Raw genomic sequence first — 24,379 nt, forward strand, 5'->3', positions numbered from 1 at the left:
CGGTGGCTCACACAGGACTAGGATGTCGTCACATGTTTGCTTCTTTGCTGCAGGAGATAACGTATCTACGAAACAGGCTCTGTAAAGCAGCTTGTCCTTTTAGGGCTACTGTAGAAACAACATGGCGAATTCCATGCAAGGGGACCCGCGGTGCATAGACATAGGCCTAGCTAATATTCTAAGATAAAAAAAACATAGCGCTTCATTACGTAAGGTCTTTACCTCTGAAAACATAGTCATGTTTATTATATTGCATTTCTGTCAATAGATCCTCCAAAACATTACACACTGCACCTTTATGTGAAACAAAAGGGCCAAACTGACCTTGTAGTGTTAGCGCTGCATTGTGAAAGTGTATCTGTGAGGCCGTAGCTACAGTATACAGATAAAATGGGTTCGCTTTAAAGGCCTGCGGGTGTAACAGGACCCACAACAATTCAAGAAATATCGTCTAGGGCCTAAAACTACACCCAGTATTGGATTTTGATTTGGAATCTATTTATAGTCTTGAAATCAATATCAGTGTTGTTTTACCTCAGAAATCATGACATGTACACACTCATGGGTAAATATCAATAAGCATAGTTCTGTATACAGAGTAAATACTGTATCTGAAATGTTAACTAAAATAATTCAGAGGGCATACATTAGAAACATTGATATGTGACATTTATGTCGTCGAGAAGTATTCCTGCCAACAGTTTTGGGTAAGTTACTCTGAAAAAGTAATTAATTACTAGTTACTAATTACACATTCAATAGTGTAATTAGATTACTGTACAAATTACTCTCTACAAAAAGTATTTAAATACTTATTACTAATTACTTTCTATATCCTACATCAACCTTGATTAGTTAAGTGAGTCAAGGATAGACATAAAACGACCCTTAATTCATTCAAATAAATCATATAAAACTACATAAAGTACAATTATTAACTGACTTGTATAACAAATGTGAGAAAGATACATTAATGCATGCATTTTAAAGTTAGATTTTGAATTTTAATGTCAATTCCACTATTGTATACATTACACAGTATTTAATTCAGTCACATCAGAAGTAACTGTAATTTGATTACAGAACAAATAAGAGTAATCCCTTACTTTACTTTTTTTAAGGGAAAAGTAATTAAATTACAGTAACTCATTACTTAGTAACTAGTTACACCCAACACTGCCTGCCAATAAATGTTGCAAGAGAGCCAAGGTTTTATATTAGCTGTGCACAACTAATTCTTTTTTTAGAGGTTTCATTTGAATTTTGCAGATAATAATTTCATTCTGTGTGGTGTGCAGGTATTCTTACTGCAGGTGTTAATGCAGCCAGCAGACGTCAGAACTAACCTCTTCCAGCGTGGGAGAGTTATACTAGTATTATCATAATGCGGTAGCATGGCATCAGTACACCCACACTAGTTATGAAGTGAACACGGAGACGGAAAAACTCATTCACAGATGGCCCATGAAATGAGAGCGCACAATAATCACCATACCAACACCATCTCTATTTCTAGCCAGTCAGTCACAGCTGAAAAAGAAACTTTTCGAGAGGTTTTTTGGCTCATAGTTAACATGCAGTCAGGTGTTGTAAGCCACCCGAAACACAGCTACACCTGTAAAAGGGTGAAAAAAGCAAACAGGCATAGTATAAAGAAATCTTCCAACCCAAGTCACATATTGTCGTATGTGCTTCTCAAGGTAAATTTAAATATCTGTCATTTTATCCGGTTTGGCATTAAATATGTCAGAATGCTATGGTATTTGAAGCCCCTCAAAGGTAAATTAATGAATAGAGACGTAAAAACTTCTGTAGCTACCTCAGTTGATAAGGAACAAAGCTACTTTTGTCTCACCTAATATTGTTAAATTAAACGTCCTTATACAGAGTAGTTTGGGTCAACTTCTCCGTACCTTTGACAGCTCAGTGGCCCCAAAATAATTTAAAACGTGGGAGGTGTTTGCGCAATAGAAATATGAAGATGTGCTGCCATCTCGTGGTCATCTCTAAATTAACGTCTGTGTCGTTGCATGCATAGATAAGAAACACGGTTGCATGGGTAAATAAGAATTCCATTACATACTTAACGTCAGTTTGGATGCATAGTTCAATTATTATTCTATTTGTTACATGTAGCCTACAAACAGACATTGGACAAAGTCGGTAAAACTCTATCATAGGCGTATACTTTACCAGCCAAGTACGCAATTATTTTCTATAAAGCTAATACGTATGATACTTTAAAATTTCACCAGTCGATCCTTTAACTGCCCTCTAAACTGTTATTTCCAAATCGCGGTAAGGGATTTTTACAGTTACTTTTTTATTGGCAAGAACAGAAACATAAAAACATGCAAAGAAATGTCATACACAAACCCATAGATCGCAGTTGGATTTATACGGTTCTGGCAACCACAGCCTCCTCCTGGTCGCGTCATGCAAACGTCATTTTGTAGCGCCGCTAAACGAACATTCAAGACAATCGATAAGAGGAACCTTGTTTTGGATCGGTCCTAATGTAAAATGTGTGAGACGTCTCTTCCATCGGCTCTCCAGGAGCGCATGCAGTGTTTGCAGGAACTCGGAGACTTCACAGAAAGTTGTCAAGCGGAACTGAAAGATTTGTTTGAGGCGCTGGGATGGAGTCCGGAGTCGGACGCACATGCAGCGCAGGTAGAACAAGTGCAGCAGAAAAACACATCGTTCGGGTTGGAGATGAAAATTCTTGGGGTACATTTGCAAATCTTTGCTTGTGCGAGATTACCTTTGATCTATTTGGTAACTTGAACAGTTTCCTCAAACGTACTACTTTCGTTGATCGACAACCTTTTTTCCCCCTTTAAAGATAATGATATACTGTTTTACGACACAATATTTAAACGGCATGTACGCCATATAACTCAAATTTAATGATGCACTATTTGCCCGCAATATTCATTTAATTATACCATTCATTGTCAGTACGAAATCAAAGTGCCGCGAGAAGGCCTCAAACGTATACGGGAGCGGTTTGCTCTCGCGGGACTTCGAAGCGCTTTATGAATTCGAATACACCCAATGTGACACCTTTTAGAACTCACACTGAATTTAATTTACGTCTTTTTTCATCAACCAAATTAGCCGTTTTGCTATGATGGATGGTCATTTATTGACTAATCGGCCTGCTCGCTGTATGTTCTGTTTATAAAAGCATAATAAATAATTTCCTGTAGTTTTTCCCATGCTGTTAAACGTCTTGTGTACTAATGTGACAGATGAACGTGTGCCCATTCGATCCGAATCACACAGTTCAGCGGGACAGGATGGAGAAACACAAGGCTGCCTGTCGACTCAGTCAGCTGGGATACTCAAAAGAGGAGCAGGTGACATATAACATTACAATAAACTTGTTTACGTGTAATATGTTATAAATAACAGATGTTAAGTTTGACTTTTAATCTGCCCTCTGTTGTCAGGCTGAAATGTGTGATCCTTCAGTTTGCTATGAGAACACAACCATTCCTTCTACAATTATAGGTAAGTTTTCACATGCAGTACTTTTTCTTTAACCAAATGTTGTACACACCCCTGAGCACACATGTTCCTCAATATTTTTAGGGCATTTTCTCAAAAGGTTGTGCATTTGAATCGCATGAACCGTTGTCAAGAGCACCAAAGCATATACGTGCTGCACTTGTAAGTTGTGTAATTCATGTTCTTTGCAGATAAAGAGACAATGCAGCAAGTAATTTTTCAGGCCCGGGCGAATGTGCCTCCTATGGGATCTGCGCATGCACAAAGTACGTACTAAATACTAAATACTTCGTCATTCTAGACACGGCAAGACCATTTAAAGCCTTACCAAGTTAGAAAGCAGTGACGCATGTAAACTTATATTTAAATAAAACAGAGATAATAATGTGTATCAATAATGTCTTAAACTTAAATATTTATTATGGGGTTTTTTCCCCAAAAAAATATATCTGTGTTTGTTTTTTGCAGTAACAGGGGTGAGTAATAAGAGGAGGTCTGGTCTAGACAGTTTTCCACTCATACTTGCTGTATCCTTTCATGCAATATCCTTTAAAAGGCTTAGGCCTTAATCTTGATTTTTTTTGTCTTTCCTAATTGACACAAGGCCAAAAAGATCTTAAATGTTTACCTGTCCCATTACGTCCTGGGAACAGTCTTCTTATTCACCCTCTTCACACGTTCAATTTTTTAAGAAAGGTTTCACTATATTAATAGTAAATGCTAAACTATATTATAGTATAATACTATATGTATTATTATTATTATTATACTATATTAATATGATTAATCTGATATGCCAGTAGATTGCTTTAATTTAGGTCTGTTACAACCTATCATGATTTCTCTGTAACCTGTTTTGTCTTTCTGTATAGGTGATTATTCCACAGATGCCCCTGATGTACCTCACAATCATAAACGTGCGTTATGTGACCTCACAGCGGCCGACCGATTGGCTCTTTATGATCATGTGATACAAGAAGCCACTCAACAGAGTGCAAGAAGACAACCCAACAATGAGGATCTTTATGTGGATCTTGTTGCTAAACTTAAAAGAGGTACATATAACAATATGCCAATTACAGACACTATGATGTAGTATCACAACAGTGAGCACAGTTTAATTAATTGTACCCGATATATGCCTTGTTTAAAATTCATTATGTAGGCGATGACCAGAGTGAGCCAAAGTCTCATCTGGAGGTCTTGGCTGAAATGCGGGACTACAGGAGACGCAGACAGTCTTACAGAGCAAAAAACGTTCACATCACCAAAAAGTCCTACACGGAGGTATTTAATTAGTAGAAAGTTCAATTTGACTTATTGACAAACACTGTGTGTTTTCCAGTTTGTCTCTGTGCAGTACTCCCAAACCATCGATACTTTGTGTTGGTTTTGATTCATGCTGCCTGCTGGAAGTAAAAGCATAGCATGGGTTAAGAACCATAGAGAACATCATGCTAAGAGGATTAGCTCAAAGATAAAAAGAACATTGGCTAAAATGTCTGTTTTCTTAAATATTTAAGGTAATTCGGGACGTGATTGATGTTCACTCTGGAGAGCTAGCCAGGGTTTGGCAGGAAGAGAAGGAGTCGAAAGCATCACAGCAGTCATCTCGCAGGTACTACAGGAAATATTTCTTCTCCTCACCATAAGGAGAATCAAAGGGCTGTTATTGATTTTACGTTGATTTGATTGCAGACGTGCATCTGAGACGGACCGATCGGCATCTGTTGAGTCACGTGACTCTCGTATTAGCTCCCGAGATGAGCATGGGGGCAAACGGCACCGTAAACGCAGTCGAGAGAGGGAGAACAAGAGTAAGAGTAAAAGGTAAAAGGGCCATGATACACCGATTCTAATAAAAAACACCCGCTTGCATCACTAAGCATATACTGTCGCTTGCATGAGTCTGTTGAAAAGACTTGGGTTCAGCTTGTTCACAGCGAAAAATGAAATGCTGGCTAACAAAATTTTGTAATAAAACCATTTGAATGAAGTAAGAGACTATGATTCTCGCATTTGCATAATTGTAAAATATCAGCAGAAATATAGACGGATCATCACATTATAAAATGTAAGATTTGATCAGATGGACTTCTTTACTGACCCTAATTTTTTGTGCTCAGGGATTCCCACTCTCCAAAGAGACACCACAAGAAAAAAAAGAAACATAAGTCTTGAAGTATCGAAGAATTGTGTTTTTATTTCAGATTTCAGGTTTTCACTTTTGCTGTCTCCTTGGTCCGATGTTTTTAATAGTGTGCTAAATGTGAATAAAACAATGGCCTAAAAGTTTGTCTCCTTTTTTTCCTTTTTTAATCTCCATATCATCATGTCTTTATATTTTACATGTAGTTCATGGTGAGTATGTAACTATATGATAACTCTTATTGTGCCTAAATTATGTTGGTGCACATCATTTTCAGGTTATATTGCGTGATAACCTGATTTATTTTTAGTCGTTGGCTATTAATGTGATCATGTCAGCCCAACGCTTTGTTGCTGAAAGAAGACAAACAAGACCCACCCATCATGGTTTTGAGAAATCTGTTACTCAAGTGCCATCCCTTAAACATTTTTCCAAGTAGGCCAAAAGGTCACTAAAGATCATGTGTCCATAGCCTCATTTTTTTCTTGTCTTAGTGGATGCATCTGTCACTATAAATTAAAGCAAAAGTCACATGCATAAATTTTTTTTTTTTTTTCAAAACAAACGAATATTATTTTCACAGTGTCATTATTCCTGTTACCATCTTCACCTCTATAGTGGAGATTTGTGTTTGTTTGGGGAAGGCTCAGGTATTTCTCACCCAGCTGAGGAGAGGTGGGAGCCTGGGAGATTCTGGTGAGGGACCACGAGTCCAGTGAAGTCTCAGCACAGGGGCGCGAGCATCGCATGCAGGTAGAAAGAATGCTCTGAGGAGCACCACAGCCCCTCGAGAGAGAAACTGCTGCCTGCCCAGATTGAGCTGGTGTGAGGGGTAAAATCTCTGTGTCAGTGGATTATACTCGCTGGTCGGAGACTTGTCTAGGAAGCTGCTGGCCATGGGAACCTCCAGGGTGAAGGTAAGATACGGGATAAGGCACGATTGGGGGAATTGTGTGCAATTAGACCTGGTTTACGTGCTCAAATTAGAAAATAAATCATTCTGTCGAACGCATATATTTGCTTTGCAGCGCACAATATTGTTTCGGACTTTGGTTTCTAGGACAGTTGTATGAAAGAAGACAAACATGATTTTAAAAATAATGAAATTGTGTTTGCTACCAATGGAGTTTTTTCCACTTAAACACTCAGGGGCGGTTTCCCGGACAGGGTTTAAGTCTAGTCCCAGACTAATTTAAATGTTTGAGGTGTCTTAATCGAAAACAACTTGAACGGACATATCTTAAAATATATCAGTGTGATTGTTTTGTTTTAAGATGCCCACCAGTAATGTTTTTTTGTAACATATGTTTTTAAAAACAATTTAAATATCCTAATTTAACCAAGGCCTAGTCCTATTTTAAACTAATCCCTGTACGGGAAACCTCCCCTCAGATTATTATTTTAATAAACCTGTCAATGCTAAGTGCATAGTAAAGGTACAAAAACCAGCTCAAATTGTTCTCATACACCATTAAAACGTATTTTATTGTGTTTATTTGCAAGAGTAGTTAACGATCAATCATTTTGTTTAAATGTCCTTTAAGGCCCATGTAATCTGTGCAGATGCGTTCAGTTGATTTTCATCAGGCTCTCGTGTTGTTTTGTAATCCGTTTTTAAAGTTGAAGTTTGAGAAAGTAACCAGAGCTGGAGAAACTATATATTCCATACAGCACCTTACTATCCCGGAGGGCCTGGTGTGGGTTGATGAGGGATCAAAGGTCAACCTCTTCATATTGTTTTATTGGATATTTGTTGCTTTTGAGAAACTGGAGTTATAAATATCAGGGGTAAAATGTATTGATAGTTTTATAGTTTTAGTTAGAAAAAATGATCCCTAATCAATGAAACTGTATGTGAGTGGGTTAGATAGACATTGGTTTTCTTGGACATGTCAACGACTTAAATATTTACAGTACATATGTTGAAGTATGACCACATAGGACACCTGCCTCAATGGTCAAATGACTGACGAATGAATGATCTGAACCAGAGGTTTTTAAACCGGGGTCAGGCGATACCCGGGGGGCCTCTAAAAAAGGGTCCTGAAAATTTCAGAGATGAACATTGTTTCATTTCAATATTTATTTCATTGCATTCATATTTAAGTGTTTATGTATACCTTTTTAAGATAATCTTTCAGATTTGTTTATGTGTATTTCTTTATAGTGAGTTTCAGTACAGTTCTCTTTATCACATTCACTTGGGTTTGTATGCAGTATTCTTTGTAAATCTATCACGAAACAAGATTTAATGTAAAAGTTGCTACAGTACAAATATTAAATGGTACATTTTTCTCTTCAGGTTTATACATCCAACATTATTCTAAATGTAGCCAATAAATTAAGTTGTGTTTTTAGGAAGGGGGTTCCTCACGAAAGATTGATCTTATGTAGGGGTCTGGCATCGTAAGGTTTAAAACCCCTGATCTAGACTGATTCTAAAAACCCTCTAAAAGATTTTAAACGAGTTATGTATTTTCATTTGAGTTGCTATCTTAGCAGTTGCCATTTGTTGCAAAGGCTGCATGATGTGTGCGGTGTGTGATAAACTATGCGAGACGTTGATGAAGTACTGCCTGTTTACCGACAGGGGGAGTTGTGCGTTGAAAGTGGATAAAATAAGTCCTTCATCAACCTGCCTGTGGTATTTTCGAACCCACCATAAGGACACCACTTAGTAAAAAGGAAAAATTTTAACACGTCTGTTTCAAGAGCGTATGTGCACATCTCTGGTGTTTGTGTGGTGATTTGGTGGGATTTCGCAGTTTCTGTTCACACACTTGTACGTTTCAACCACTAGAGATGGACTTTTATACATAGGCTAAAACAGTAAACATTATCAAACCAAAACAGCCCCAAAATGATTCCAAACTGTCACTGGTTGTTGCTCAGTGTTATATAGCCTTGTTATACTGTATGTCAATTTGATGACCTAGACCATGAGGCCTAGACCACTTTGCCAAATGTAAACCCTATGAAAAAACCAGCATCTGCTGGGTTAGGTATGTTTTGATGCTGGTTTGACCATTTTAAACCAGCTAAGGGCCAGCACATGACCAGCAGCTAAGGGCCAGCACATGACCAGCATCAAAACATACCAAACCAGCATATTCTGGTTTTTTCAACGGGGAACACTGGTCCAGAAGCACTTCCGATTTCGATATTTATTTATTTATTATTCGTGTTTTTACGTATATACTGTATGTACATCTTACACAAATAATAAATCTTTAAAAAATAGTTTAACAGATTCTTTTGGTTATTAATATTGGTTGTATTTTGTTCAAACATTTGTGTAGTGTTAAGAACTGAAACGGGCAGTTCTTCTGGACCAGCACTGAACCAGCGTTGTTAACGTCAATCTGAATATAAATTAATTTATAACAAAACACATGTTATAAAATCCAAACTCTGTAATAGTTTATTTTACACAAAACACTTCTTTAATTAATACGCAATTAGTTCATTAGGACTTTTAAGCCAATCTGATAAACTGGCCTTGATTTCTTTTGAAAGGTCTTTGAAGGTTTGGGTTTATATCTGTTAGAACATGTTCCGTGACCTCATTATTGACATCTAAGCACATCTCATGAGGAAGGATGAAACAGGAACTGACATTTATGAAAATAACAAAGGTCTAATTTAACAGATATGCTTGTGTTGGCAGAATTTGGTTAAGACACTACATGTGACGCATGGAAAGACCCATGGAAAATTACACCCTGGCCTGAGCTTTAAATAAGAATGGCGTAACGTCTGAACTAGTTTGTGTGCTCTAGCGTCAGCAACAATTCAGGACTTTAACGCGCAGTGGATTGTTTGCGTTATGAAGTAAAAATGGTTAAAAGTTCTCTCAACGCACTGAAAGAGTAAACTGGATTACAATAACATCAAATTGAAATGCAGTAATTGTGACGCATCTAATCAAGTTTCTGTGAAACCACATCTGAAAGGGGAGATCCCTTCTCTTCTGGTGTTCAGTGTGTTCCACTGAAATGAACATTTGCATAAAATAGCTACTTACAGGTGTTACATTAAAGCGGTAAAAAACCTTGAATAAAGTTATCAATGCCTTCCAATAGTTGACGGATTCAGAGTTTCCTCTATGTTGTCTTATGAGCTGTTTTATTATGCGACGGTGATTTTGTTTGCGTTCAGGTATGGGCTGTGTCTCTCAGCACCGTGCTCCTGCTGTCCGCTCTTCATGCACAGGCACAGCAAGATTATGCTGGCTTCCTCTCAGGTGAGATGCAGCCACACCCCCTGCCCCAAACTACTTGAATATATCAACATATTGAAATATACATAACATATACAATATACATGAATGATAATGTATATGATTTCTTTTTTCTCTCTCTCTCTTGTGCATCACAGGTGAACATATGTTCGAAGGATCATTAGTGGATCGATATGATGAACATTCCGGCTACCTCCACCGTGGTACCTGAGCTGTTCCTGTCCCTATTACAATAAACAAAACTTTGGTCACACTTCGGTGTAGGGGGCAACTCTCGCTATTAACGTTTTGGTAACACTTCAGTATAGGGGGCAATTCTGTGACTTTTGTCTGTGACTTTTGGCAATTCTGTGACTAATGTCACAATTCTGTGACATTAACTGTGACTTTTCCCCCAATAAACTCTTAATTTGTTGCTTATTAATAGTTAGTAAGGTAGTTGTTAGGTTAAGGTATTGTGTAGGATTAGGGATGTAGAGTATGGTCATGCAGAATATGTGCTTTATACGTATTTAATAAGTATTTAATACTAATAAGCAGCCAGTGTGCATGTTAATAACAATGGTGAGAACTGCCCCCTATACTGAAGTGTTACCAAAACGGTCATTTTTCCTCTCATGCTGCTGCAATAAAATGTATAATTTAATAAACATTAAAAACACAGTTAAATCTTACAAAACTGGGACGTATGTCTGGATCATTTTGCATAATATTAAACCATTTTTAGACCAGTAATCTTAGCACCATGCAACACCCCAAAATCTAATAATAATAGTAATCTTAAATCGAAAAGTAAATCATCATAGTATTTATTGTATTTAATTCATACTCAATAAATATACAACATCTTTGTGCCCAGACAGAATAATTACTACAGCAACGACAATGGCTTTTGCATTGATCTTTTCACACGAATACAATAATATAATTTTCCATCTGGCAAAATAAAAAACGTGTTTGCGTGTGCTTTCTCAGTCGACTATCCACAAGAATCCAGACGCAGTGATGAAGATGAGCATTCAGCGTCTGGCTTCGATCCCCGTGCACCAGATGTCACCATGATCACAGAAGAGACTTACCCCTATGCCACCAACGTGGAGTCGTTTGATTACGCCAAAGAGGATAAAACCTTGATGACTGAGGTTCCATATGGAGGTGATGCTGAGCTGGGGCAGGAAGGACCCACCGAATGCGACTGTCAACCAGGAGAGCCTGGATTTGCCGGCTTTGCAGGGCCCAAGGTTGATCATCTCCATGCGCATTTTATTTAAAATACTGTTTTCATTTTAAAATACTGTGTTGTGGCATGTGGTTATATTTTTATGTTTGGCTATAAGGGTTCCAGGGGTCTCCAAGGCAAGCAGGGGTTCCCTGGGGCTCAAGGAAGAGAGGTAAGAGCACATCAGTTTGACACATTAATAGTGCAATGTGTGGAAAAGTGACGCACAAGTTCACAGGATTGCTAACGGAAGTGACCTGTATCGTTTTATTAGGGTTACAAAGGTACCAAAGGAGTGAGAGGAAGAGGAGGGGACACTGGTCCAGTAGTAAGCTGCTCTGCTTTGATGGCATAACACTTCCGTATGCTCTTAAGGAAGCTTTCAGACTGACATCTGTCAGTCAATGAATAAACAATACACTCAGCTGTTATTTGCTTTCCCTTTAGGGTGACGCTGGGCCTGATGGAGAGGATGGTGAATCTGGTTTCTTTGGTGCAATTGTGAGCAAAACATTTTGGAAAACTTTCACATGACTTTATGTTTAACGCCTTGTCTGGGAAGTTCCTCTAATAGCTAGTTTAATTCTTCATAGGGCCTTCCTGGAATACCCGGTGACCCAGGTGAAACTGGCCTTCCTGGATTTAAGGTAAATGCGATGAGTTGATCCTGGTTGTTGAACAACCAATATTCTGTTGTATTGGGTTCGATTTCTTTTATTTTGATTTTACAATTACAATTTAGGATTATAGATCTTGCTTTAAATTAAAGGGACACTCCAAGATAAAATGAAAATTCTGTCATAAATTACTCATCGTACGATTATCCTAGGATCTCCATGTAGGAACACAAATTGAAGGAATAGTTCACCTGAAAAATGGTCCCCAGTGACTTTCCATAGTAGGAATAAAAATCACTATGGTCACGTCAATGCGTACAATTTTTGGATGAACTGTTCCTTTAAGATATTCCATAAGAGGTCCGGGAGCTTTCTGACTCCTGCCCATATATAGTAATGTAACCGTCATTCCTATGTGTTTTGAGCAAAGTGTCCCTTTAAGTCAGTGCATGCTTGTTGGTTGTTTTTAATGTTCTATTTTATCTCAAATATTCTGACTTGTATGCGTAAATTGTGACCGCAGTTGATTTTGTGCTTGCTTTGCAGGGTGGTTTTGGAATGGAAGGTCCACGTGGAGGAGTGGGGCACCCAGGAAAGACTGTGAGTAAATACATCATCCCAAAATAACCCCAGAAATCTGTCCTCTCAGCATTCACCTCCATCAGTAAGGGCTCGAAGCCTTCGAAGAGCTGCAGTCTATTCTACTTGTTCGTTTTCGTATGATTAATTTCTGACAGTGTTTGGTCACGATAGTTCAAAGGACATTTTTATCTGTTTGACAGGGTTCAGTTGGCCCAAAAGGAAAATCAGGAAAACCAGGAGCTAAAGGTGTCAAGGTATGTCACTCCGCTCTTCAGTTAATATGAAGGGATGTGGCGTATGAACTTAAAAAGGGGTCTTGGATGAAAGAAACTTCTGCATATTTGAATGTCAATTATTATTCTCTGAAACGTGCCACCCACGGAGGGTAATTTTGGAGTTTCATTTCCTATGTGTGTAGGGGTGTCTGCGTCCTGCGATGTTATTGTATACTTTGTCTAAAAGTGTTTTAAACAGCATTTCTCTGTTTTGGATTATATTTTTGTTTGGAATTTGGGAGAATGAAACAAAAATGTTTTACTTAAATTCAGAAAACCAAAATATATCGTTTCTGTGGCTATATATACAGTTACAACCTCTACAATGTACTTTGTATACTTTTAATATTGTCGTTGTCTTTCCGAAACCTCTGATGTCCAAATTTGCTATTTTTCAGAAAATGGAAAAAAACACTGTACTTTTTAAATGATTAAATACTGTGTCGACAAGCACTTTTTAGTACTTTTATAGGTATATATATACTGTAGATATTTGCAAAACCCAGTGAAAAGGGTGACTAATAAAGATGACTTATGACCAAAAAATCACAAAATATGGAAATACAAGGTTTCAGAAGTAATACATATTTATATAAATGTCACCTACGTTGTTAATTCTCTTATTCATCAACAATCAATGTAGTAGAGTAGAAGTGATCCTTTCTCGTGATTTGTCTGTATTTTCTTCATTTATAAACTACTAACAAGTCTCCTCTTAACAGGGTTCTTTAGGAAAAACAGGAAAACAGGGTCCTGAGGGCCGACACGGACAGAAGGTTGGCATTTTACATACAGGCACTCAATGAGTCATTATTACATTCATGTCATTTTCATCTCACTTTCAAGATGGGTATACTGTAAGTGTATGTAGTACCCTATAAATCAGTACTTTAATTGTCATTTAGTCATACTATTATTACTGCTGCAGACTAAACTATCATTTTCTCTTTGCATCATCAGGGTCAGACAGGAGCACCTGGGTTCTCAGGGGACCACGGAGAGCAGGGTTACTTGGTAAAAAGCTTATCTCTTCTTATCACTCACATCTGCTTATCTCTTCTCTCTCGCACCGTCATCAAAAATCCCTTTAGTTATCTCTGTGTAACACAATCTTTTGTGTTTTAGGGCTATCCAGGTGTTCCTGGAGACAGAGGTCTGCCCGGACCTAAGGTTTGAGCTCACAGATTATATTTCATGATGGCCAGCAACTAAACTTAATTTACGATGTGACATTTAGTATCACAGTAAGCGAATTTCACTCCATCTTACCACCTTTTTCAGGGTGCTGCAGGTACAGGTGGCTTGCCAGGAAGTGACGGGGAGCCTGGAGAGGATGTGAGCAGCAATTGTTAAATTCAGAAAAATCCCAAAAGTTTCAAAAATAAAAAAGGAAAATAACAACAAAATATTTGGCAGGGTCCTTTGGGTGTTCCTGGAGTAGTTGGTGTGCCTGGGCCTTTTGGACCTAAGGTAATATACTATATATGTAAGCTTTCCTGTAGCTCAGTGGTTAGAGCGTGGCGCTAACAACGTCGAGGTCATGGGTTCGATCCCAGGGCATCACACAAACTTAGAAACAAAAATGTATAGGATATCTATGTGTATATTCATACTGGTCGGGACAATCATTTGTTAAATGTTATCATTTTCGTCTCTCATGCCTTTTCTTATTAGGGTTTGAAAGGTGATGGTGGTGTTAGGGGACTTCCTGGAAGAGTTGGCTCTGTGGTATGTAATGTATAGACGTCTTTATTGCACTAATCTAGACGACTCCAATCACATGTTTATCACGGAAACCGGAGCCATGCTGTCAAATGTTGATCTGTTGACTAAGATGTGATATCCACATGATCAAAACTCAGCATGCTGTTGTTGTTGTTGTTAGTGGAATTTACGGTAAATTCCACTAACAACAACAACAGCATGCTATGTAAATGATAAACCTGAAAAATGTCTGCCTGACTTACGTGGGGGAATGTCCCTATGACGGGGATTTACCACATGACCGAAAGTGAAACTGGAAGGTTATGTTTTTGCACACACTGAAATGAAATCCCGAAACTTCCCCACAAAGGGCATGTTGTCTGTCTTATATTACAAGTTCCCCTTCTCATTTTGAAATGAAACTACTGTATAGCATTGTGTAGTGCAGTCTAAGCAATGTGCTAAAAGGTTACTCATTTATGTCAGAGAGTAACAAAGTTTCCTTCACAGCTAGTAAAACTAAAAGGGATGGTTCATTCTGTCGTCATTTACTCACCCTCTTGTCATTTCAAACCTGTGTGACTTTCTTTCTTCTGCAGAACACAAAAGAAGATATTTTGAAGAATGTTGGTAATCGAACAAGGGCAGGACCCATTCAGTTATATTGTACGTACACAAAACCATGAAAGTCAATGGGTACCGTCATTGTTCGGTTACCAACATTTTTCAAAATATCTTCTTTCATTTTCTTCAGAAGAAAGTAAGTCATACATGTTTGACTGTAGCCATCTTTAAGATCCGTCTGAAAACACACCTCTTCCGTCAACACATGACTGATCAGTTTTGACTTCTATCTCTTTTCTACTCTTTCAACAACAAAAAACCAGCTCTGTATACTGTGATAGTCTATATGAGACCAGTTTCCCTCATCCGTAAGTCGCTTTGGATAAAATCGTCTGCTAAATGACTAAATGTAAATGTAAATGTATGTTTAAAATGACAAGAGTGGGTGAACTATCCCTTTAAGTGTTCCTTGACTCTTTACATTTCATGAACTCTTTTGCGATAACACATTGCATAAATCTTTTGTAATAATGACATCAGTTCTGTCTAAATTTGTAATTACGTCTTGTCACAGGGTTCACAGGGAGACACCGGTGATGCAGGAGTTCTGGGGAAACATGGACCCAAGGGTCTGCCAGGACCGACAGTATGACCTATATTTCACTTTCTGAATGATTTACCACCGTAATGATTCATTGTCTGGTTTCACTAAAGGCCTTTTCACACTGCGCTTAACCCCGGGTTATCTTCATTCTTAACCCCCGCAATTTACCCGGGGTCATTATCACCGCTTTTGCAGGGTTAACCGCACATTGCGGTGCCAAACGTGTGCAGTGTGAAACGAAGCGGGGGACCAGACGCTTAGCAACGAACACCCAATCAAAAACTGAACAGAGCTTACCTCATTTCACAAGCTGTGCACAGGCACAGAAACTCTGCGCTGTGTAAACAATCCTATGAGTTTTTTATTTATTTGAGTAAGTAACGTCGTAGGAGGCTGGAACAACGAGGTATTCGGTTATTTAAAGGGACCACGCACTATTTTTATTCAGTCAGTTTGACGCTGCAGTATTTATCCAATCATGACTGTTGACACCGCAAATAGGCAAATAAGAATGGTAACCCAGGGTTTAGTGATGTACAGTGTGAAACATCAGGTTATGAATACCCAGGGTTATCTTTTAAGCCCTGGTCAATTATAAGCAGTGTGAAACGTGAAACAGATAACCCAGGATTCTGTTTACCTGGGGTTAAGAATAACCCGGGGTTAATGATTTCAAGTGTGAAAGCACTTATGTGTTCCTTTTCAAATTTGATTTTGTGATAAGATCAAGACTTTTATGGTAGAACAGAGATGTTTAGCTTAAAAAGTTCCCAAAGTATTTATGAAATGCTCTATTCGACAGGGTGCCAAAGGGGAAACAGGACCAGATGGTGAGAAGGTAAATAACGGAAGTAAACAATAGTAGTAGTTTTGCTCCAGAAAAACCGATGATGTCATAATTAGATTTAAGACAAAAGATTTTGACTTCCACAGGGGGGAACAGGAAGAAAAGGCGTAAAGGGTGCTAAAGGAGAAAAGGTAAAACTGCCATAATAGCCACCGCACTTCCGCTTTCTATTACAATCACGAGTTCGTTTAACCACAAAATTTCCCTTTACTACTCAGGGAGAGGCTGGTTCTCGTGGTGATAAAGGGCAGGTTCGTCTTGCTTATTTACATATTTTGCCAGTGTGTCTTGCCGACTGTGAATTGTGAAATCTACCACGTGGTTTATGACAAAGGACAATAAAATGAGCACATCCCCTGTAAAAAATAAACATGCCTGTGCCTGTAGAATGACCTTGAGTGACTTTTTGTTCATCACTTGAAGTAATGTTTTGTTATGTGACGTAGCTTGGGGTGAAGGGCCGTTTTGGCACAGATGGTCCAGTTGGTCCTATTGGGCCTCCAGGACTTCCAGGTCTCAGAGGAGACGGAGGCCCAATGGGAGCCCAGGGGATAAAAGGACAAAGTGGCCCCAAAGGACAGCCAGGTGAACCTGTGCGTATGAACATAATTATTATTAGCTAAGAGTTGATTTTGAAATATGGACAGAACACACTGTGAACAAAAAGTTGGCAACAATGTAAATGTATACTTTCCCCAATACTTTTCAATGGCTTTGGCCTGAATGCAGATTGGATTTCATTCGAAAAACATATTTGTACACTTGCAGGGTCCAGGGCTAACGGATGAACAGATACTACAACTGTGTCAAGGTGTGGTCACTGCTCAGATCTCCCAGTATGCTGCGTCAATACGGACCAAATGTGCACAGGGCTGTCCAATCAACAATCGCACCCTCATTGGGCCCCCTGGAGTCACAGGACCCTCTGGCGATACAGGCAAACCTGTGAGTTGAGTCACGTTTCCAAAAACGTTTACCCAACTTTTTTTTGAATTACATTTTGTATCCTTCAGGGTAAACCAGGCAAAGCAGGAGCTAAAGGAGAAAGAGGCCCTCCGGGCATCAAAGGTTTAGAGGGTCAAAAAGGAGCCCCAGGCGATAGAGGTAGAACTTTCTCAGAAGGAACATTTCAGGAACTTTGTATTATATAAGATCACATGCATGCAAATGAGCTTTGTGTTTTATTGTAGGTGTTAAAGGAAGGAAAGGACAAGGGGGGGACCCTGGTAAAGGTCTTCCTGGACATGATGGTCACCAAGGCCTCAGAGGTAAGATGTTTTTCCTTTGGTCGCTACATCACAGTTCATTTGTGAACTGAAAAGGTATTAGGAGGCAACGGTCTGTTATTATATTAAAGGTTGACATAGCTGGTGTAGAAATAATGTTGTTAACTATGGTTCCCCCAAAGGCTTGCCAGGCCATCCAGCAGAACCAAAGGATGGAGCCGAGGGACCACGAGGACCTCGTGGGTTTCCTGGGCCTGTGGGTCAGTCTGGCATGGCTGGTAGTCCAGGGATACCTGGAGTGTGCGAGGCACGAGACTGCAGCATTCACGCGCCTGTATTGCGCAAAGAGATGGGATTGGTCAAGGGCCCCCTAACCCAGATCTGACAACAGGGAGGATCTGTTACAGTGCCAAACACGGGGCACTCTGGTCATCGCCAGCACAATTCATAAAACCGGCCTGCTGTTGTTTAGAAGACATCACCTTGTACAGACTGAAATCAAGAAAAACTCGGTTCCTTTTTTACTAGTTGGATTCAGCGTTTCTTTTAAATGCTCAGAGACACGGGCAAATGCATAATTGAATAATACCAGCACTTTTGATTTCATTGTCAATGATGTTGTGTATTATTATAAATACAGTAGACATGTAAATAATTTTGTAAAGCATCTTAATGTACATCTACTGTGTCCTGAAAAGATTTTTAACCCTCCCTCAAATTACGACCGTGCATGTTTTTTGTGTGTTAAATAGCCTCACCTTCAAACATGGTTAGGTATCAGGGTGATTTTTCTCACAACAACTTATGATTAGAAATATGACATTTTTTAAGGTAACGTTTGTTAGTGTATATTGGTCATTGTTTAACCACAAGGGTTTTTTAAATCAGTATTCAAGCAAGTAGAGTCTTAAGCTTTGTGGTAAAACATTTATTCAAAATAAATTAAAATATAGTTCTTAAAACAAACAAACATTTAAAAAACATCGGTACATGCTGTGTTATTTTGCAGTGAATCTTTTCTAACCCAAACTATCTCCAGACTCAACAAGCCCTCTACTATTAAAATACTGGATTCATCAAACTGTCACAGAGAGAAATTAAAATTGTGTAAAACAATTATTTTAAATATGACAAGTTGTTTTTCAAGTAAAAAGCATTAAGGTTTATACAGCATGTAAATTATCAAAAATGCACGTTAGGTGTCACTGGGGCAGTATCTGTCAGGATTGGTGGCCAAGAGAGAGAAGAACCCAAGCGCAGGCAGCGGTACGTCACAGAGGATAACTACAACAAAACACTATACTATACAAGACTAGACACGAGGAAAACAAACAATCATGCAAAATAAAGCATCCAATAGAGCAAAGACAATGCAAGACAACTAGAAAAACCCGCAAACGAAAAAGCACAGGACGGCAAACACAAGGGCATGAAATACTGGCGGGAAGCTAAACAAGGGGGACAGGAGAATGCATGGCCATCCTAAACAAACAATGACCATGCGATCACACACAAAACACGTGGGACTGCCACAAGACTAGAAAAGCATGGCAAGGTGAGGTAGGATCATGACAGCATCCTTTCAAACTAAAGTAAACTTTGCAAGTAAAGGGTGTATATTAATATTGTCGTTACCTTAGAGGTAGATTTTGGTACCCAATAGATACACTGTATCTGTACTTTAGTGGTAGGCCTACATAATAAGACTTTTCTAAAGGGTACTGTCCCAGTGACCGCTTTTAACAAGTTTTTCCTAACGACAACACTCATCAGAGGTAGATAAGATGCAAGAAATGACAAAAATCATGACAGTTTTATATGAAGGAAAAGCAGCTTAATCATAATAGCAGCAGGTAAAAAACATGGCAGTAAACAGCATTTAGAGATCAAAGGTCACACAAGTAAATAGCTTAATTAGACTTTGATTATCCAGGGCACAAGCTAAGAAAGCTTAATTTGCTTAATTAAAAAGCTTTTATTAACTAAATTAAAACGCAACATTGACATTTTAGCCAATTTACACTGATGGCAAGGTAATGCTCTGATAAATGGTTTAATGTTATTACTGACGAGAAAGAGTATTTCTCCTTTTTGTTTGTTTTGTTTGATCAACAGTCTATATGTCATATGTCACAGTCTCATGCATTAGTTACGTCAGCCTCTGGAAGCTTGTTTTTGTTTGTATGATGTAACCATCCAGCACACAGCAGACTTGAAATTAACATCAGAGCACCAATAGACGAGTAGGCACCTAAAAAACAAAAAAGGAAAGCGAGAAATCGTTTCATTTGAAACCAAAAAACTAAAACCAACTAATATATAACATTGGTTGTAGTGCATTTAAGCTGTATTACCAATGCGAGCTCTTTCCACAGAGTTAGGTAGTGACCGATGGACCGTTTTACCTACAAAGTACAAGACTCTGTGTGAAAGAATGAAATGGTTTCTTGACACAGTAAATGTTTGAGGAGAAAAAAATCATACCAGAAAAATGTATACGAGATTCAACAGTCCAACTGGTCTCGAGATGAACCTGTGAAGCGACACGCATGCCAAATAATTTGTCTTTTGTAATGGTGACTTTTCAAAGATATGATTTTTGATGCATAGAAAGTCACTCACTTTGGTGCATATAACAGCCAGGGTGATATTGACACAATCCGTGAGAATTATTTTTCCTGCAGTTAATTCTTCGCATGGACTATGACACTCTGGTGTTGCATCCAAAAATGTCCCAATGGACTGAAGAAAACATTAGGGCAATCAGTCTAGTACATCAGGGGGTTTAATGCTAAGCTGCAAAGTATTTTATTTACACATTTTATACCGATTGCTCAGTTTATACTCACATTATCCTGGTAAGACCAATACTGATCACAGTGCGGATTCGCCACCGCATGCTCAGATTCCACATGGTGCAAATCTCCTGTACATATGTAGTCTTGTGATGTCACTTTAACATCGGCGGTCACTAAAACAAGGTGGGTAATTGACATCTCAATATTTTTTACTAAATGGTCAATATATACATTTATAGGCGACACCTGCTTTAATGTAGCCTATTCCGTGTTTTTGCAATGCGTTTTTGTTTGTCTAACAATAACATAAAAATGATGAAATGTTAGTCAATAAAAATAGGGGAACAAGCTTTCCCTGATAGCACACTCCATCTGGCTTACGTCTATTTGACGTCTGCATTTACATCTGCAATACATAGTTCGCTCAACTGCAATACGTCTCGGAGACGTCGATAATACGTCTGCTAAAGATCTGGAAAAAATCTGCTGTGTAAAAACATCTGCTAAACATCTTAGAAGGAGCAGTTTTACATACATTCTAAATCATAAACATCTTACAGATATCTTATAGATGTCTATATGACGTCTCCGAGACGTATTGCAGATGTCTTGCAGATGTGAAAGCAGACGTCTAGAGGTAAGCCAGATGCATGTGTGAAGTGAAAGTGAGTGAAGTGAAAGTGAAAGTGAAAGTGAAGTGAAGTGAAGTGAAGTGAAGTGAAAGTGAAAGTGAAAGTGAAGTGAAAGTGACCTATTAGTCAGATATGGTGACCCATACCCGAAATGTGACCTCTGCATTTAACCCATCCAGAGAGTAGTGAACACACGCACAGCAAGTAGTGACCACACGTACACCCGGAGCAGTGGGCAGCTATCACTGCAGCGCCCGGGGAGCAAGTAGGTGTAAGGTGCCTTGCTCAGGGGCACCTCAGTCGCTACCCTCCGGCTCTGGGAATCGAACCCGCAACCTTCTGGTCATGAGTCCGACTCTCTAACCATTAGGACACGACTGCCCCCGCTATCAGGGTTATTTCAAATAGTTTTGAACTAGTTGTTCAGAGTTCTAAAATAAAAGAAGGCGGGGTCTATGATCAGAGTAGAGTAAGAAGACACGACTACGGTTCCAGTTTCAGTTTATAGCTAAAACGTGTTCCGCCGTGACGTAATGGGGAATTCCCACAGCCAACAGGAAGTTTCCCACAGCCAAACCCACTATATTAATTTCACTTTCAAATATATTTCGAATTGCTATTAACGATGAGAAATGACAAAGAATTTCCAAATCGTGTGAAAAAAATCAAGAGCCTAAAGCATTTGTGCGGTTGTAGTTTTCAGCGGAGATCGTGTGTAACGTAATAAAAGAACGCACGCTCCATTCAGTCAATGCGGCATTGCAATCTATTGCGCACTGTACGGCTTTGCCAAGAACTTAAGCTCCATTTTAACCAACGAACATCTTGTTTTCATGTTAAACGAATGCTGTACAAATTCACATGAATATCTTACCCTGTAGAAGAAAGAAGAAAAGCGATATTAACTGCTGGAACACCATCGCCTGCCACATTTGAATCATTAAATAATCTCTTGCTCGATCGCTACTTGAAAGGAAAAACAAGCTGTCTGATGTAGGGCATTCCCCAACTTCCCCATAGCTAAATATAGGAAATCAAGATGCCGCTGTGAAAAAGAAAGTGTGCAAAGTGGGCGGGTGAGACGTGTCACGGCCAGGTTTATATTTCCCCTTTCTCTTAGTGCAGTATTAAAGCTGCCTCTCACTATTTAAACGGAACTAACTATACATCACATCCAGAGCCAACATAACTGAAGTCATCATGGCAATACATTACTACGCGCTTGCTTGGCTTACGTTAGGTAAGACACGATTCTTTCTCGCTACGTCTGTTTTCACGCAGACACGTGTTGAATGTTTACATTGTGTTCTTCTTCCGAAGCGGTGACTGGAGCCGTCAGACCTGAAATCTTCTCTATGAAGGGTGAAGATGTCATTCTGCGCTGCGAGGCTTCATCAAAGCCTGGTGTCCTGTATCGTTCAGTGATGTGGTACAAGGTAAAGTTCAACATTTGTATTTTTACGAAGGAAAATATTGCTGGCTTTCCTTTTCAAATCTGCTGGTTATTCATAGCTTCGTAGTTAACTACCCAGATAGCACAGGTACATCTGTAAGATGTCTGCTAAAGACCTGGAGATCTTGAAAACATCTGCTAAACATCTTTGATTCTAAATCATACACATCTTACAGACATCTTCTAGAAGTCCATGACACCTGACCAGAGGTGTAGGGCAGATGAGCAAACAGCATCTGCCAGATGTCTTGCAGATGAAAATGATGTACGTGTGCTATCAGGGTAGCCAGTCATTTAAAAGCTCTGTTTAATGTATTGGTAATATAGGTTTAAACATTTGGAAATGTGATCACATGACAGATGAACGATACTTTTACTGCATATTTTGTTCATCTTAATGTTATTTGAACATTTATTAATCCATGTTTAAACAAAAGGTAGTCAAGGCACAATGATCTAACATGAACAAAAATGACTAACTGTATTTGTATTAACTAACATTAACAAAGTGTGATGAATGCTGTAAAACATTCTGTTTTTTTGTTAGTTAGTCAACGCATTACGTAATGTTAACAAATGGAACATAATTATAAAAGTGTAAGCAACATATTGAAAGATCCAGTCCCTGATTAATAAACAATAGAAACCATCACAGTAATTCTAATGAATTAAAGGTATATAACTGGAATTTTATTGGGAAGCTATAATGGTCTCTGTGGGGTAATGTGTTGGCTTCTTTTGGTGGGATGTTATCTGGCAGATTTGGAATCAATGGAACACATTTCAAAACGTGTTGAAATCATTTAATCTTACTGGATTAAGTGTAAATAAAGATGCCCTTTAACCTAATATAACTGTCCTTACAATCTTATCTACAGGTTACAGAAGAGTCTGAAAAGTCTCCTCGACTGTTAAATGGCCTTGTAATGAAGAAACTAACTAAAATCAAAAGCAGACTTGAAATATATAAAGGGGTCACACGACACGTAGAGCTCCTGGAAAACTCAACGAATCTTTTTCTGCCCAACGTGACTGTAGAAGACAGTGGGATATACAGCTGCTTTCTGTCTGCACCCCTTGGTCATCAGAACCAGGAAGGCGATGTCCATCTGACCGTTTATGGTGAGTGTCCAATCTTACGACCTTACTACTAAGTGATCAATACAAGATAAAAGTGCACAGACTAACAATATGAAATTATTTTTTAGATGATTTCACCATTGAAAAACTGGAGTTCAGCAATGATGATACAATTTATATTGTGGCCCTCGCAGTACTCGTGATGGCACTCCTCGTAATGTACATAAGCTATGTAAGTATTCAAACGTGTGCTTTTTGTTTCAAATAAATGTTGAGTTGCAGTTACACGTTATTTACCACAGGCATGTTTACCACAGGTGAGTCTGAGGAATATATATCAAAACAATAAGAAGTCCTTGAAAGATTCACTCTGGAAAATGCCGCATCGAGGCAAGGAACTGATCGTCACTTTGCAGTCCAAAAACTTGGTTTGCAAGACAGTGCCTGAAGTGTTCGTCTGAAATCAAAGTACATGTGAACCAAAAGCAATTCTCCGTTGAAAGTCAAGCAAAGCTTGGCGCTCAGAAATCAACCATGAACAGCGCTAGCCCTGAAGAGGACCGTTGCTGGAGTAAAGGTTGTAGGCTGACTCTGCTTGTACACAACATGTGTGTGAAGAGCGATAAATATGGTTTTAACATCACGAAGGCCACTAAGAGCAAGAGAAAATGACACAACGGAAGTGGAACGTGGATCAGACCTGTCCTGACAGGATCAGGACAGGATATGTTGGATAGGCCTGATAGCACAGTCGATTGTTATTTTGTTGTTTGTGTGTGATACTTTAACTGAAAAAATGTTTTTTTTCTACCTCACATTTTTTTTATGGATTTCTAATTGTTTACTGAATTAAAGATGTCTGTTGCGGTTGTTCAA

At 38.8% G+C, this 24,379-nt stretch overlaps 3 protein-coding genes across 5 annotated transcripts; all 3 read left to right on the top strand.

Annotated features, from left to right (window-relative positions):
* The first annotated feature begins 2,443 nt into the window (after positions 1-2,443).
* Positions 2,444-5,807, top strand: snrnp48 (small nuclear ribonucleoprotein 48 (U11/U12)). 2 transcript variants are annotated; one of them, XM_057340373.1, is made up of 9 exons: positions 2,444-2,730; positions 3,255-3,362; positions 3,456-3,516; positions 3,705-3,779; positions 4,386-4,568; positions 4,679-4,800; positions 5,037-5,131; positions 5,212-5,343; positions 5,640-5,807. In XM_057340373.1, the coding sequence occupies exons 1-9, from the start codon at positions 2,524-2,526 to the stop codon at positions 5,692-5,694; spliced, it is 1,038 nt and encodes a 345-aa protein (XP_057196356.1). In that variant the 5' UTR covers positions 2,444-2,523; the 3' UTR covers positions 5,695-5,807. The 2 variants fall into 2 exon arrangements, with proteins under 2 accessions (XP_057196356.1, XP_057196357.1); XM_057340374.1 differs by having other exon boundaries at positions 2,444-2,673; positions 5,640-5,805.
* A 112-nt stretch (positions 5,808-5,919) lies between these two features.
* On the top strand, positions 5,920-18,423 carry zgc:113232 (uncharacterized protein LOC541546 homolog). Of its 2 annotated transcripts, XM_057340371.1 has the most exons (25): positions 5,920-6,579; positions 9,821-9,905; positions 10,040-10,105; positions 10,878-11,143; positions 11,240-11,293; positions 11,396-11,449; positions 11,569-11,622; positions 11,715-11,768; positions 12,285-12,338; positions 12,521-12,574; positions 13,318-13,371; positions 13,556-13,609; positions 13,721-13,765; positions 13,877-13,930; positions 14,012-14,065; positions 14,270-14,323; positions 15,438-15,509; positions 16,270-16,305; positions 16,401-16,445; positions 16,533-16,565; positions 16,761-16,907; positions 17,083-17,259; positions 17,328-17,418; positions 17,505-17,582; positions 17,723-18,423. In XM_057340371.1, the coding sequence occupies exons 1-25, from the start codon at positions 6,559-6,561 to the stop codon at positions 17,923-17,925; spliced, it is 1,959 nt and encodes a 652-aa protein (XP_057196354.1). In that variant the 5' UTR covers positions 5,920-6,558; the 3' UTR covers positions 17,926-18,423. The 2 variants fall into 2 exon arrangements, with proteins under 2 accessions (XP_057196354.1, XP_057196355.1); XM_057340372.1 differs by lacking the exon at positions 5,920-6,579 and having other exon boundaries at positions 9,201-9,905; positions 10,040-10,162; positions 17,723-18,420.
* Positions 18,424-22,056: 3,633 nt separating this feature from the next.
* Positions 22,057-24,379, top strand: cd83 (CD83 molecule). Its single transcript, XM_057340376.1, has 5 exons — positions 22,057-22,210; positions 22,291-22,406; positions 23,302-23,545; positions 23,632-23,735; positions 23,821-24,379. Exons 1-5 carry the CDS (start codon positions 22,171-22,173, stop codon positions 23,962-23,964), a joined length of 648 nt encoding a protein of 215 aa, XP_057196359.1. The 5' UTR covers positions 22,057-22,170; the 3' UTR covers positions 23,965-24,379.

The sequence above is a fragment of the Triplophysa rosa genome, linkage group LG8 (genome assembly GCF_024868665.1).
Source record: "Triplophysa rosa linkage group LG8, Trosa_1v2, whole genome shotgun sequence".
NCBI lineage: Eukaryota > Metazoa > Chordata > Actinopteri > Cypriniformes > Nemacheilidae > Triplophysa > Triplophysa rosa.

Excerpts from the sequence above, each read along its gene's own strand:
- cd83 (XM_057340376.1), top strand. The coding sequence starts at position 22,171 with ATGGCAATACATTACTACGCGCTTGCTTGGCTTACGTTAG. Across the intron at positions 23,546-23,631 it reads TGTCCATCTGACCGTTTATG|ATGATTTCACCATTGAAAAA; the intron begins GTGAGTGTCCAA and ends ATTATTTTTTAG. Across the intron at positions 23,736-23,820 it reads TCGTAATGTACATAAGCTAT|GTGAGTCTGAGGAATATATA; the intron begins GTAAGTATTCAA and ends TGTTTACCACAG.
- zgc:113232 (XM_057340371.1), top strand. The coding sequence starts at position 6,559 with ATGGGAACCTCCAGGGTGAAG. Across the intron at positions 14,324-15,437 it reads CTGGAAGAGTTGGCTCTGTG|GGTTCACAGGGAGACACCGG; the intron begins GTATGTAATGTA and ends GTCTTGTCACAG. Across the intron at positions 16,908-17,082 it reads AAGGACAGCCAGGTGAACCT|GGTCCAGGGCTAACGGATGA; the intron begins GTGCGTATGAAC and ends GTACACTTGCAG.
- snrnp48 (XM_057340373.1), top strand. The coding sequence starts at position 2,524 with ATGTGTGAGACGTCTCTTCCATCGGCTCTCCAGGAGCGCATGCAGTGT. Across the intron at positions 2,731-3,254 it reads TGGAGATGAAAATTCTTGGG|ATGAACGTGTGCCCATTCGA; the intron begins GTACATTTGCAA and ends CTAATGTGACAG. Across the intron at positions 4,569-4,678 it reads TGTTGCTAAACTTAAAAGAG|GCGATGACCAGAGTGAGCCA; the intron begins GTACATATAACA and ends TTCATTATGTAG.